Source organism: Branchiostoma belcheri, unplaced genomic scaffold (assembly GCF_001625305.1).
Source record: "Branchiostoma belcheri isolate BF01 breed outbred unplaced genomic scaffold, Haploidv18h27 scaffold8, whole genome shotgun sequence".
Classification (NCBI taxonomy): Eukaryota; Metazoa; Chordata; class Leptocardii; order Amphioxiformes; family Branchiostomatidae; genus Branchiostoma; species Branchiostoma belcheri.
Genome location: NW_017804464.1, coordinates 3,670,214 through 3,682,485, shown reverse-complemented (window position 1 = coordinate 3,682,485; position 12,272 = coordinate 3,670,214). Strand labels below are relative to the sequence as shown.

The following is a 12,272-nucleotide window of genomic DNA, read 5'->3' as shown; positions in this document are numbered from 1 at the left end:
GTCCAACACAATAATATTCAAGCAGATGTCGGGAGGCTAAACAGACATTTCTATCTATGTCAATAGCGAGGGAGTTTGTAAGTCAGGAAAACATCACGATTTTAAATTGCCTCTCAACATCTGCTTGGAGATTGTGTAATTGAATATAGGCCCCAGCAGGGTCTTCAAACTAATGACCTGACTCAGGGCCAGTCAAGCCGCCATGTTGTAACCAAGGACATCGTATTATACCTGGTTGTAACCTAGCGCGTAAATGCATTCAGTGTGATTTTTTTGTCGTCCGATTTTCAAAACCTCGGTCTGTTCTGTCACAAGATAGCTGGATGCTGTACAACACATAGACTACACGACAGTTCCAAGAATGCTTTGTAAACCCTGTAACTGTACAGTATGAGGAATGTGACAGAGCTGTGCAATAGACAACACAGTTTAGCTGAATTTTACGCATATCAGGAACCGGCACTGTCAAAAGTGCTTTGGGGGCTTACTACATTGTAGTATGCGTGTACTGTACACGTGTTTTGTACACAGGCATGGATAGCGCTTCTATATAGTGAGTAATTCTGCAACAGACTACGTAGCAAACTACTATGACATAATTATATGTAAACAGTGCTTAAGGGCAGTGTTTATTCCTTTCACTTAAAGCTTTTGTGTATAATACGGTCTGTACTAAAATCCTCATGTCCACAAATATACTAGTACTCAGTAGTACAGCAAAAAAATAGCAGGTGGCAATGGAGTAACTACGCTGTTCATGAAATCTGTGAACAGATTATACATTACAAATACTACGATCCGTGTCAAACACCGTACAGTATTACTAGTACTACTAGAACGATTGTATAAGACTATCAAGATTTTAGATATGATAAGTGGAACACCTACCTGTTGTTTTAGGCTCTTAACACTTTAAGATAATCCAGTATCTTCAGTATAAAAGGCTCGGAGATTGTAAAGAAGCACGTGTAAATAATGAAGATCCGTTGCACTACAACTTACTGTCTCAATGTTGCATCCTTGTTCCCAGAAGCGATCACCAGAAGCGGAACAAAGCAGTTTTTCCCCACAGAATGCGGCTCTGTGGATCGGAAATGATAGTGGATAAGTGCTAGGCAGCGCTTATTGGTATAGTATGCGGCAGTACAGGTGAGTTGCCTCCAGGCATAACGCCGACTGAATAGGGGTCAGCAAGGTGACACGTGAGGTAATGCGATTGTGGCGTGTATTGGACAAATCTCACATTCAAGAATTGGGGGGGAAAATCGTATGTTTTCTGGCTATTCCGTTTTGTGACAGACTCCTCAGTATCATATTTCACTTCGATCTGAGAGCGGAAAAAAAAGAAAGTGGTAATATACTAGTAGTTAGGAGAAAACGCCCCTTTTCCTTACAATTAAGGTCAGATACTCACTGGTATCACGTACCCAACACGTAATGCAGATACGTTGTCTGATGGGTGCCGACTGGCGTTGCTTCCTATTTCTCTACATGGAAAGTTTAAAACTAAACACGGGATATAATCAACCATATCACAACCATATATATTCTCACGCTCCAGTGACATGCTATTAAGGTCTAGGTACGCACTTGTCAGAGAGTCTATTTTCTGAGGGGGCGTGACATGCATGTTCTTGCCTAGAGTTGTAACAAGTAAAAAGAGTTGTGATGCCATATTCCTGCTACCATGGAGGTAGAAAATCTTTTTTCTACCTCCATGCTGCTACCTAGCCTGGTGCCCAGTCTATCATGGTTCAGTGGGGCGGGTCTTCTTCGGGGCTGACGGGGGGAAACTATTATAGAGCCCTGAAGACTTTCTGTCCCAACCATGATAGACTGGATACCAGGCTAGCTTCCTCTCGGCCATGCCGACTGGTTGTACTTCCCACTGCTAGGTGGCGCTGCAGTGACGGTCCCAAGCATGACTGAAGTTGTTTAGGCGTGTAATCACTTTTGCACTGTAGGCAGCATAGTATAGTATATTAGTATGGCCTAAATCCAGGGGTCAAAAGTGGACTTGGTAAATGATCACCTAGCTGTCAAACAAGCTTTTTGCAGTGGTCATCAAGACTGACCAGTCTTTTACTTGCTAGGCGAAAACACGGTGTGGTGACGACAGTTTTTCCCCAGCTTCTGCTTGTAACCTTCTCCAACATGAGTTCTGACAAGGTCGCTATCGTCACCGGAGGTACCCGCGGGATCGGCTACGGGACAGCCCAGGAGCTGGCCGGCGCAGGATACAACCTCGTCCTGGGGTACAAGGAGAACCACCAGCGGGCTGAAGGCACCAAGGCCGAGCTGGAGGAGACGTACAAGGTGCGCGTGTTCCTGGTGGCAGGAGGGACGGAGGAAGAGGCCACCGTGGACGCCTACTTCGCCTGCGTCGATGAGAACTTTGGCGGGAAGCTGACGGCGTTGGTCCACGTCGCCGGTGGTCATTACGGCCCTCAGGGGCGGCCTCCCAAGCCAAATGCTGACGGAAGCTGGTTCGCAGGCTGGGAGGCGTACGAATACTACCAAAACATCTACCCGAGGTGCTTCCTCCGGCTGGTGGAGAAGGCCGTGACACGCATGGAGGACGGCCGCGGGTACATCGTCGCCGTGTCCGGAGTCGGCTGCAACAACAACACGCCCCCAAGCCTGCCTTACTTCACCCCTGGCATGGCTAAATCCAGCATGGAGTACATGGTGAGGAACTACGCCAAGCAGCTGGCGCCCAGGCGGATCACCTGTAACACCATAGTCCCGGGAATCATCGACACAGAAGGATGGACGCCGGTAAAGGAGAGGATCGGGAACGACGGGATGGAGGGTATGATCAACCGGCTCTGCGGGATGAAGCGCTGGGGCACCCCGAGGGAAGTCGGCGGCGTGATCGCGTTCCTCTGCTCGGAGAAGGCGTCCTTCATCACCGGCGTGGCCATACCTGTGGACGGAGCGTTCCATCTCAAGTAGGAAAGCCGTAAAACAAGCCCCCACAGCAGGCTTATCGGTCGGTGATTTCATAGAGCCATTTTTAGATGGCAAAGAGTAATGTCGAAGTTTCATTTTAATGCGATCCGTCAGATGTAGCAATCAGAAAAGGGAACAACAATGAACCAATTCAAATTAGAGACAGAACGGAAATATTGACTAATTGAGGCACCGACCAGGAAGTATGATGCACGGTGCAGTCATGACACCCAAGGTCAACGATGGACTCTTTAGAATGTCCTTGATATAAACGACAATAACGAATAATAGACACATTGATACATGATGTCATACCTCTTCCCTGAAATAAATTTGTTAATACCGTTATTGAGCATGTAGTCTTTTCATTCCTCTCAATATGCTTCTGACGCTTCCGTATTTTTAAGTGCACCTTAGCTTGGCGTGGATTACATACTTCATAACCCTTGCTCCACGCACAAGAAAAACTGCCCTAGGGTTTTGCTCTTTGCTTTAGCAAAGTAGGTCACTTGTATTAAAGGAAGCACGGAGGCGTTAAATCATTAGCTTAAAACAGTTGTAGATCTAGGACAGTGATTACTGATCAAATACAGTAGGCATTTGGTGGTCCAAAGGACGTTATATAGGGTACTAGTATCCTCGGTGGTTCCAAAGTGTACTGGTACATATGAGCCCGTTATATAATGTTATATGGTATCTAACTAGGGTTGTTTTCTCAACAAAGTGGACCACGTGTGTTCTCGCGATCTACGACATTGTTTACTGACATGACAATCATCAAGTGTTGATATAATGAAACAATGGGTAAAGACCCCCTAGTTGCTGCCTAGTGAACTGCAGGGAAGGAAAAAACCCTTCCCAGTTATGTGTTGATAAGACTGACAATTGTTATGTAATTTTCTGGGGCTTTTTTTCTGGCTGCATCTATATGGGTCAAAGTTCTGTTGAACAATTATGATAAAATTCATGTCTTCAATCAGTACCAGTACACTGTAGTAATTTTATTAACTTTATTTAACAAAATCCCAAATCATGTCATAAACAACAACAAAATATTGATTGGTTATGTGGGAGATATGCTTAGGTACAAATATATAATCTGTGTTGGGCTGGAATGTTGAAAACAAGAGTCACCTTGTTACAGTTATTGCAGTACCAAGATACATCAACTGTAGCAATCCCACTAACTCCTGTAGCTTTGTGGTGCCCCTAGGTGACTATTCTACTGACAATTTTAAGAACTAAAATCACTTTCCAACCATCATTGGGTCCTGACTAGTATACAATAACAGAAAATCCTGTCTCCTTTGCTTCCTGATAAACATAAGACTATAAAGCATGACACTTCACTTACAGCGTGACAGTTATAACTTTGTAATATCATAAGCAGGAAACTATCATCAAAACCTATCATTATCAACAGATGAAACTTACCTTAATAATAACAGAATACTTCAAAAACCTACTATATACTAACAATAACTACAGATTTTTTTATTTACATAATAACTATGGAGTGCCTGCCAACTTGTGAAAGGTTGGGCTTGACATGCCTTCTCAATGTTTCACTGTCAAAAGTCTACCAGTCTTGAATCCACCTGAAAAAAAAGGCAACTTAATCATTATGCATATTGAGAATTCCCAGATCTTTTAACATGTTGTGCATTCAAAGTTCTCATTACATCATGACACAAGACAAGGGTTGCTGCACATACATCCTCTTTTGAAATCTAAAGAAATCACTTTTTTTTAGAAAAGAAATTAGTTCTCACTGCTCAGACACATTTGCAAGATGTCATTTTACTGATTCTACCGTTGATACAAAAGAGACTAAGCCTACAAGAATGGTATCAGTTATGGCCAGTATATATATATACCTCTCAGTGCCAGTTGGTGCCTCCTAATGATGGGAACTCGTCCGGCAGGAGAGCGTGCACCCTGCATGTGGGGCAGGTACTCTGCTGTTTCAGCCACTTGCGGATGCAGTCCACGTGATAGAGATGTCCGCACTCCAATCGACACACTGTGTCCGGAGTCATCACGTCGTGGCAAATGATGCAGTCTGCTTCGTCATCATTCCAGTTTGCGACGTGACGCCGCTGGGGCATCGGGGCGTTCCAGCCCGCCGGCGGGGCTGCCTGATGACTCCTCGCGCCGTGCCCCCCTCCCGCCACTTGCGGCGGCTGCTGGTGGGGAGGCCGTGCAGGTGCGCCCCCTTGTTGCTGCCTACTGAACTGCTGTTTCCTCAGCTGCCTTGTCTGCTCTTCCATCTGTCTCTGTAGTATCCTCTCGGCAACGCGTTGGATGATCATTTCCAGCGACAACCCAGAAAGCGAGCCTAAGTTGGCCTTGCGCACTTCTTTTATAACGTCCGTCAGTTGAGTTCGGCTGTAGCTGGGGAACATGGACGACAGCTTTTCCATGATCTTTTCAAAGCTGTTCTTGCTTGCTGCATTCATACTAGCCATGGCAGCTGCATGATTCTCCAACCTCTGAGCCTGCGCTCCTGCTGGTAGAGAGTGGACATGTTGTCCGTTTGTCTGTTGCGTGGCAGCGAGGTTGGGATGAGGCACTTGGACAGGCTGCAAAGCCGCTGCGAGCGGCGGGGTTGGTTTAGGTCGACTGCTGGCACCTACAACTGGAGCTTTGTTCACAGCTTGTGGGGGAACTGGATGGTTTTGAGTTGCCAGGATTGGCTGAGGTGCGAACATGTGAGTTTCCTGGCCACTTGCACTAGGTTGAGGTGGTGACGGCATAGCTTGAGGAGGTTTCTGCACAGTAGTTGGAGGGGTTGGAGCTAGGTTAGGTGGTGGTTGGGTGGGCGCTGCTTTGGGAGGCTGTGTGACAGGAGCAGCTGCCTGTGATGCTGGAGGTACTGGAGAGACGTACTTCTCGCTTCCTTGGGGAGACGGACCATTCCCAACAGCACCCTTAGATGGTTGTAGAAGTGCTTGTGGGACAGGTGGGGGTGGCGGAGGCATCAAGGGAACAATTGCCGGCAAACTCGACAAAGCATGACCCTTCCGGACCTGCTGAATGTGTTCCTCAAAGGTTTGTTTGCACAAGCCGACCTTCTTTTTACAGTCCTTAACGTTGTCTTGCCAGCCAGCCAGAAGTTGTCTCAGCTCTGCCACGTTCGGCTGAGCAGCGCTCTGCTTGGCGAGGTTTTGGACGTACATGTCTGCTTCTTTCATGGCGCGCTCCAGCATCTGACAGGTGTGATCTCGTCTGGTCACCAGGACAAGAACCTCTGCTTCCTGAAGGATAGGATGGTACAATGGTAAGTTGTCAGAGACAAAAGTGCCTCTGTTGCACTGTAACTTGATTTAGAGAAAATGCAAGCAAAGCAAAGATCAAGACCTGTCCTATCCTTAAGCATATAGAAATTATTTTCAACTCTGGACTATAACTAACCTGAGCGCGCCGATGGGCTGTCTGCCAGTTGGTGTCCAACTTCACCACGCTGTCCTCAAGTTTCACCTTTGCTGCAGTGAGACGGTCTCGTTCCTTAGACAATGCCATAAAGTCCTTGCTCGCATCCTGAGCAGCCTTCTTATGCATCTCTTCACCTTTCTTCAAGGCCTTCACATCTCCCTGAAGTTTGCTGACCTGTTGGCAGAGGTCTTTCTTCTCCTGATGCCATTTGCGGGTGCTGGCTTCTCTCTCTTGTGACAATGCGTTAAAATCTTCTTGGACTTTCTGGTACTTCATTTGCATCTCGACATAGGCTTGTTGAGTCGCCTGAAGCTCTGCTTCCATCTTATTTTTCAGCTGCATGCTCCTGTCTAAAGCTTCTTGATGCAGAGCGGACAGGCGATCCTTCTCTTGTACAACACGGAGGTAATCCTCCTTGTAGTTCTTCTCTGGTACAGTATTCACTGCTGTACTATGCATTTTAGGAGTGGCCTGGCAGGTAGCTTCCTTACACTCAGGCTTCAGCTGTCTCTGTAGAGGAGACCCGGGTGCTTTATACTGATTTTCTTTCTCAGCGTCTAGTGAGTCTACTGATCTCTCTGCTGATGTCCCTTGCCTGGTGTCTCCTGAGGCTGATGACTTGTCCTCCCAAAGGTTCCCACTGGCCCAAATGGCATCAGCAGTCCTGTTGTCAAGCTGACTCTCCCTACACGGCTGGACCTTGCCGCCCAACACAGCACTGTCGTCGTGAACGCTGTGAAAACCAGAGTCCACAGATTCTATTGTGTCCTTGTTTGCCACCATGTTTGCAACCATTGCGTTCAGTCCGCTAGCAAGGGAGTCCCCTCCAGAAGACTGACTAGCCTGGGACAGTGAGTCTGGGAAGGCCTCCTCTGAGTTGCTGTGGGCTGACGGGGACTGCGATGCAGCCTGTTTCGGCACACACAGCTGCGGGGGGGACCCGTTAGAGGTGGGCTCACCTGGAGAAGTGTGAGATGGTACAAGACATACTTCATTGAACTCATCCAAGGCACCGAAATTGTCCAAGGATTCATCATCATCTAGGATGTTGTCAAGGCCCGTGGCTTTCAGGAGGCTGGAGTCTGACTCGGGTGGATGCACGGCTATATTGTTGCCGGTGTCATCCCCACTGTTTGGCACGTCGTCAGCAGCACTGCTACTGAGATCTGGTGAGGACTGCAGGCTGTTGTCGGAGGGAGTCATCAGCTGAGGGACGGGGGAGTCGTCAGACATCATGTCCGGTTCAGGAGATGACCTGGGCGTGAACGTAGGTGCACAGGGGTTCAGAGGAGGAGTGATCTCTCTTTTGGGGGCTAGTCCAAGTTTTCCGGCATCTTTCAGAAGGCACACCATGTTTTCAGAGGCAACAAATTGCAGTGAACCTAGAAGGAAGGATTTGAGCGAGCCTGCGTCATCAACCAGCTTTTTGGCTTCAGGAGGAAAGTTGTCTATGTCTTGTACAAGTTTTGGGCTGTCCAGAGGAAGAGGTCCCTCACTGAGCAAAGAGGCAAAGAAGGAGTAAAGGTTTTCTTTGACAGGATCAGGCTGGTTCATGCTTTGTGACTGTAGAGAAGAGGGAAACGGAATACTGCCAGTCCTAACATTCACATTGCCTCCATACCCAGCCTCCAGCAGTCTTGCTTGCTCCTGGAGGCGCTCTGGTAGAGCGAAGGGGCGGTCCTGGTTCAGCTGATGCTGGTGGGGGATGAAGATTCGCGGTTCTGGCATATTTTCTGCATCGGCAGCTGACAAGCGTGAAGACGGCGGGTTATCGAACTTGAAGCAGCTTGAAGTCAACTCTATCTCTGCCGCCGACTTTTCCTTGCTTTTCTTCTTCCGCTGTTTCGTCTTTTTATCCTTTTGTTGACCGCCGCTATCCTCTTCTTCTACCTTGTCCTTTTTCAGAACATAACCGAAAGAACTTCCAGGCTTTACTGGTTCCAGGTCTTGTGGCTGGTTAAGTGTTACTTCGGGTGCGTCTTTATTCATTGCCTCTTCTAGCTCTGGAGAAGCTCTATCCAATACCTCTTGAACAAGATCCAGGTTGTCATTGGAATCTAGACTACTTTCTTCTTCTTCCAGCTCGGCAGGTGGCCCAAGCTTTTCTCTCCTTGCTCTTTCTTTTGCCTCCTTTCTTCTTGCCTTTTGAATCCTTTTTCTTTCCAACCGGTATTGTCCGCTAGCTTTCATCCGGTGTATGACTTTCTTCTCTTTTGGCCTTGGAGGGACACTGTCACTTTGCAACCTCTTTTTAACATTCCCATCTTGGTCATACATGAGCAGACTGATCACTTGGCCAGTGCAGTCTGGGGTAAAGCAATCCTTCAGGAGAAAGTCCTTGTCAATGACGTGCAAAGCAGTCCTATTTTTCTTGTAGCAGGTTGGGTGGAACTCCACCTTGCACTTTTCTGTACACTCCATCCTGACAAACCCCTTGAAATCAGGGTCGGTGAGGAATATATCACTCTGGAAGAATCCTGTGCACTCCGCATAGCGGCAGATGGCATCCGGCCGGGGTGGGCTCATACACGTGCTAAGTAATTTCAGCAACTCTTCCTTCAGTTGCACAACATCTGACAGCTCGATCACACTGTGGCTCCCAGGCCAATTGTACACATTTATCCTAGCACTGGGGGCTGACATGATATCTAATCCTCTTTTTATGATGTCTCTTGCATCAGGGTACCTATTTTGTTTAATGTATACAGATCCAAGTCCATGGTGCGCTAGGGGAAAGGTGATACTGGTGTGCTCCTCAATAATGTCTTTGAAATGAACACAAGCAGATTGCAAGTCCTTTCCAAGCTCAGTAGTTGCAAAAGCTTTGCCAAGAGAGTACTTCAAGACAACTATGACCACAAGAGATGGTTTCAACAGCAGGGCGTGTTCACTGGACATCTCGAGAGCATTGCTGTAGCAGTAGATAGCATTACGTACTCTTCCTTCAGACAGGGCTATCGTGCCCTGGCTCATGTGACCCTCAAAGTCAAGTCTAACCTGAGTGTCTCGATCAACAGGCGGCTCTCTGGCCACTTTCTCTCGCTCTCGTGTTCTCACTTTTGTCTCTTTGCTGGCTTTGGTGGGTTTGGATGGCTTACGTGTTTGAGACGGCTTTTTGGGTTTGGGTTTAGCACTTTCTGCTTTGACTTTAGGAGCTGATACTTTGACACTGTCATCATCAGAAAACTCGTGATCAGAAACAAGGCCAGGCATGCCATCTTCTTCCTCATAATCATCACTGCTTGTTTCCTCATCGCTGGACCCAGGTTCCACGAGCCCAGGAACATCGTCAATGTCTGGAACACCTCCGTTGACGTTTTCTTTCCTAAACTGTTTCTGTCGCTTCTCCTTTTCCTCCTTGAAGCGCACAGCCTGCTGTTCAATGTCCTTCATGTCTGCCTTCATGGATTCTGATGCTTTGCAAACCTTCATGGCGTTTGCGTTGACGGCCAGAGCTTTCTCTATCATACCCAGGTGGAAGTAGGCCTCCGCCAAGCGGTAGTTACCTTTAGGCCAATCATACTTGAGCACAATCGCCCTTTTCCCGTCACACAGGGCGCTCCAGTAGTCGTTTGTTTTTAGGTAACTCTGGGCACGATTGCCATACAGAATGTGATTGAAAGAGCTGCTGTACAAGGCCTTGGTGTAACTGGATATTGCTTGCTTGAATTTCCCCTGTACAAAACACTCGTTCCCTGTCTTTTTGAGCCCTGTTGCCTTCTTCTCATCGACTCGACACTCCTCCTCATAGTCAGACACTGGGTTTTTGCCCTGTTTTGTGTATTTGTTGACATGGTCATGGAGCTGCCGTGCAGCTAGGAGGATTGCTACCATTTTCGAGTCTTTCTTTCCACCCTGTATGCTGTCACAGATCTTCTTAAATGGAAAGTACTTTTCTGCATTGGACACTGCAGTGGATACCTTGTCATAGTTGTAACTGTTGATTCTGAGGGAGAAGAAAAGCAACCATTAAAAAATCAACTATCTTTGAAATTTAAGAGATATAAGGGGATGGCCATGAACAAATTTGTCCTGAGTTACCCTGTCAAGAGTATACCGCTCAGTTACCGGACAAAAATTCAGACAAAAAACAAAATGCAAAAACTTCCTTTCATACAACATTAAAGCCTTAGAGTAGCTTTGATCCAGAAATTGTCTACACCCATGCACATAGTTGCCCGCGTGCGGTTGTGTGTAAACATCATTGTACACATTCCTCATGTCTGTAACGTCCTTATGAAGGCGAAGTCAATACACTTTGGTGGCGTAATCTAGGCTACAAAACACTGCATTAAAGATTCTATATAACCCCTGTTTCTTGAAGTAAACCACCCTTCTGTGGTAGATAGTGCTGTGTACCTAAACCCACATTTAGGTTCAGGTCCGGATTCAAGTCTAGAGATTTAGGTTCAGTTCCGGACTCGTAAGTCCAGACCTAAACCCATGGCATATACAAAATTGCATGTTGGCAACCTTGTAATGTTGTTTGGGCAAAATTGTGGCCACATAACATGGAGGCCAACCCTTGACGATGCCTGATGGCAATATTTTTTCATTTTGCAGCACAGATTTTGCTATCTATGGAAGGTTTTCTGAGGTTTGGAAAGAAAAGAGTATTTGACATCAACTTTTTTTAATAAGTCTGGAATCGGTTCTTGACTTTTAGGTTACAAGTCTGGAACCGGTACGCAGCACTAGTGGCAGAACTGTAGAAGTGAGATAAAAATACAATTCAATATTTGAGATGAACCGACCAATTTGTAAAGTCACAAGCTGAAAATGCTGAAAAGAAGTGAATCAAAACATACTTGTCAATCAAGTCGAGGATTTCAACCAGTATTCTCTCGTCAAGGGCACTATGGAGTTTGTCATGAGCCTCTTCTACTAACTCTACTGCATCAAAGTACTCTCGGGGGAGGCTCTCAATCTTGAACTCTTTCTTACTGGGCAGCAGACCGTGCTGGTATGCCCAGGCAGTCCACTTGTCCGGCTGGTTGACTTGCCCAAACAGGAAAGGTGATAGCAAGTTGATCTTCATCACCTGTGGGAGGAAAAAGGAAGAACAGTGGTCACATTACATGTGGAGAGACAGTGAAGGTTTGGAAAATTGTCAGTCAAATATCTTCACAACTATGATCTTTTCCTTGACACATCTCTGTAAATATAGATAGCATATTTTGGATTAGATTGTCCAAATCCCCAGTGTCTTTGCAAATCTTAGGAAACTTCAATCCATATTTGTTCGAATATTAATCATTGAAAATTAGGCTAACACAAAGATATCTTTGTTAACTGTCATAGAAAAAGACATACACATGTACATATAAATAATGCAGCTGGATAAATTCTCTTAAATCAAAATACATGTAGTCAGATAAAATGCATTCAATATCTTTCATCAAAGACTGAGAAGGTACAGTCTGTTTCTATACACAATTGCAATGTAGTTTCCAGCAATAGAGCTAGATCTATACTTCATAAAATCTACTTTTCCAGCAGACTGGTGCAGGTATGGTTTGTCTGGTGCAGGTACCGTTACATGTTACCTGCATAAGTACACGTAGTATGACCCCAAAGCATTTCATTTAGTCCTGAATTGTACTATACCTAACACGTCTGCAGAACATACTGCGCCTATGCAAAACCCAGATTTTTTTAGTTTTCGTTGGATGTTTGGTTAGCATTGCATTAGAATTTTGCCTTTTGCAGAAGATATCTTTTCCGACGTAACATTTGGAAACTACAGACGGAGTGATAACCTTATATACGCGAGTACGACCTTATATGAGACGTTCTGCTGAAGTGCTATGTACAATACATTATGGGTTTCGCGCAGGTGCAGTACGATCTGCTGACATGCTAAGCTACATACCTGACAATGGTTC

General features: G+C 46.2%; 2 protein-coding genes across 2 annotated transcripts; one reads left to right on the top strand and one right to left on the bottom strand.

Moving 5' to 3' along the window:
- The first annotated feature begins 1,725 nt into the window (after positions 1–1,725).
- On the top strand, positions 1,726–3,378 carry LOC109486157 (enoyl-[acyl-carrier-protein] reductase [NADPH] FabL-like). The gene has a single exon (XM_019789862.1). It carries the CDS (start codon positions 2,155–2,157, stop codon positions 2,953–2,955), a length of 801 nt encoding a protein of 266 aa, XP_019645421.1. The 5' UTR covers positions 1,726–2,154; the 3' UTR covers positions 2,956–3,378.
- Positions 3,379–3,947: 569 nt separating this feature from the next.
- On the bottom strand, positions 3,948–11,454 carry LOC109486236 (E3 ubiquitin-protein ligase TTC3-like). The gene is made up of 4 exons (XM_019789967.1): positions 11,196–11,454; positions 6,367–10,333; positions 4,830–6,209; positions 3,948–4,550 (listed from the first exon to the last, which is right to left on the bottom strand). The coding sequence occupies exons 1-3, from the start codon at positions 11,423–11,425 to the stop codon at positions 4,833–4,835; spliced, it is 5,574 nt and encodes a 1,857-aa protein (XP_019645526.1). The 5' UTR covers positions 11,426–11,454; the 3' UTR covers positions 3,948–4,550; positions 4,830–4,832.
- Positions 11,455–12,272: the final 818 nt, after the last annotated feature.

Bases quoted from the DNA above. Each gene is read 5' to 3' on its own strand.
- LOC109486157 (XM_019789862.1), top strand. From the start codon at position 2,155: ATGAGTTCTGACAAGGTCGCTATCGTCACCGGAGGTACCCGCGGGATC.
- LOC109486236 (XM_019789967.1), bottom strand. From the start codon at position 11,425: ATGAAGATCAACTTGCTATCACCTTTCCTGTTTGGGCAAGTCAACCAG. The intron at 10,334-11,195 runs GTATGTTTTGAT...CTTCTCCCTCAG, and splicing joins ATCCTCGACTTGATTGACAA to AATCAACAGTTACAACTATG. The intron at 6,210-6,366 runs GTTAGTTATAGT...CCTATCCTTCAG, and splicing joins CAGCCCATCGGCGCGCTCAG to GAAGCAGAGGTTCTTGTCCT.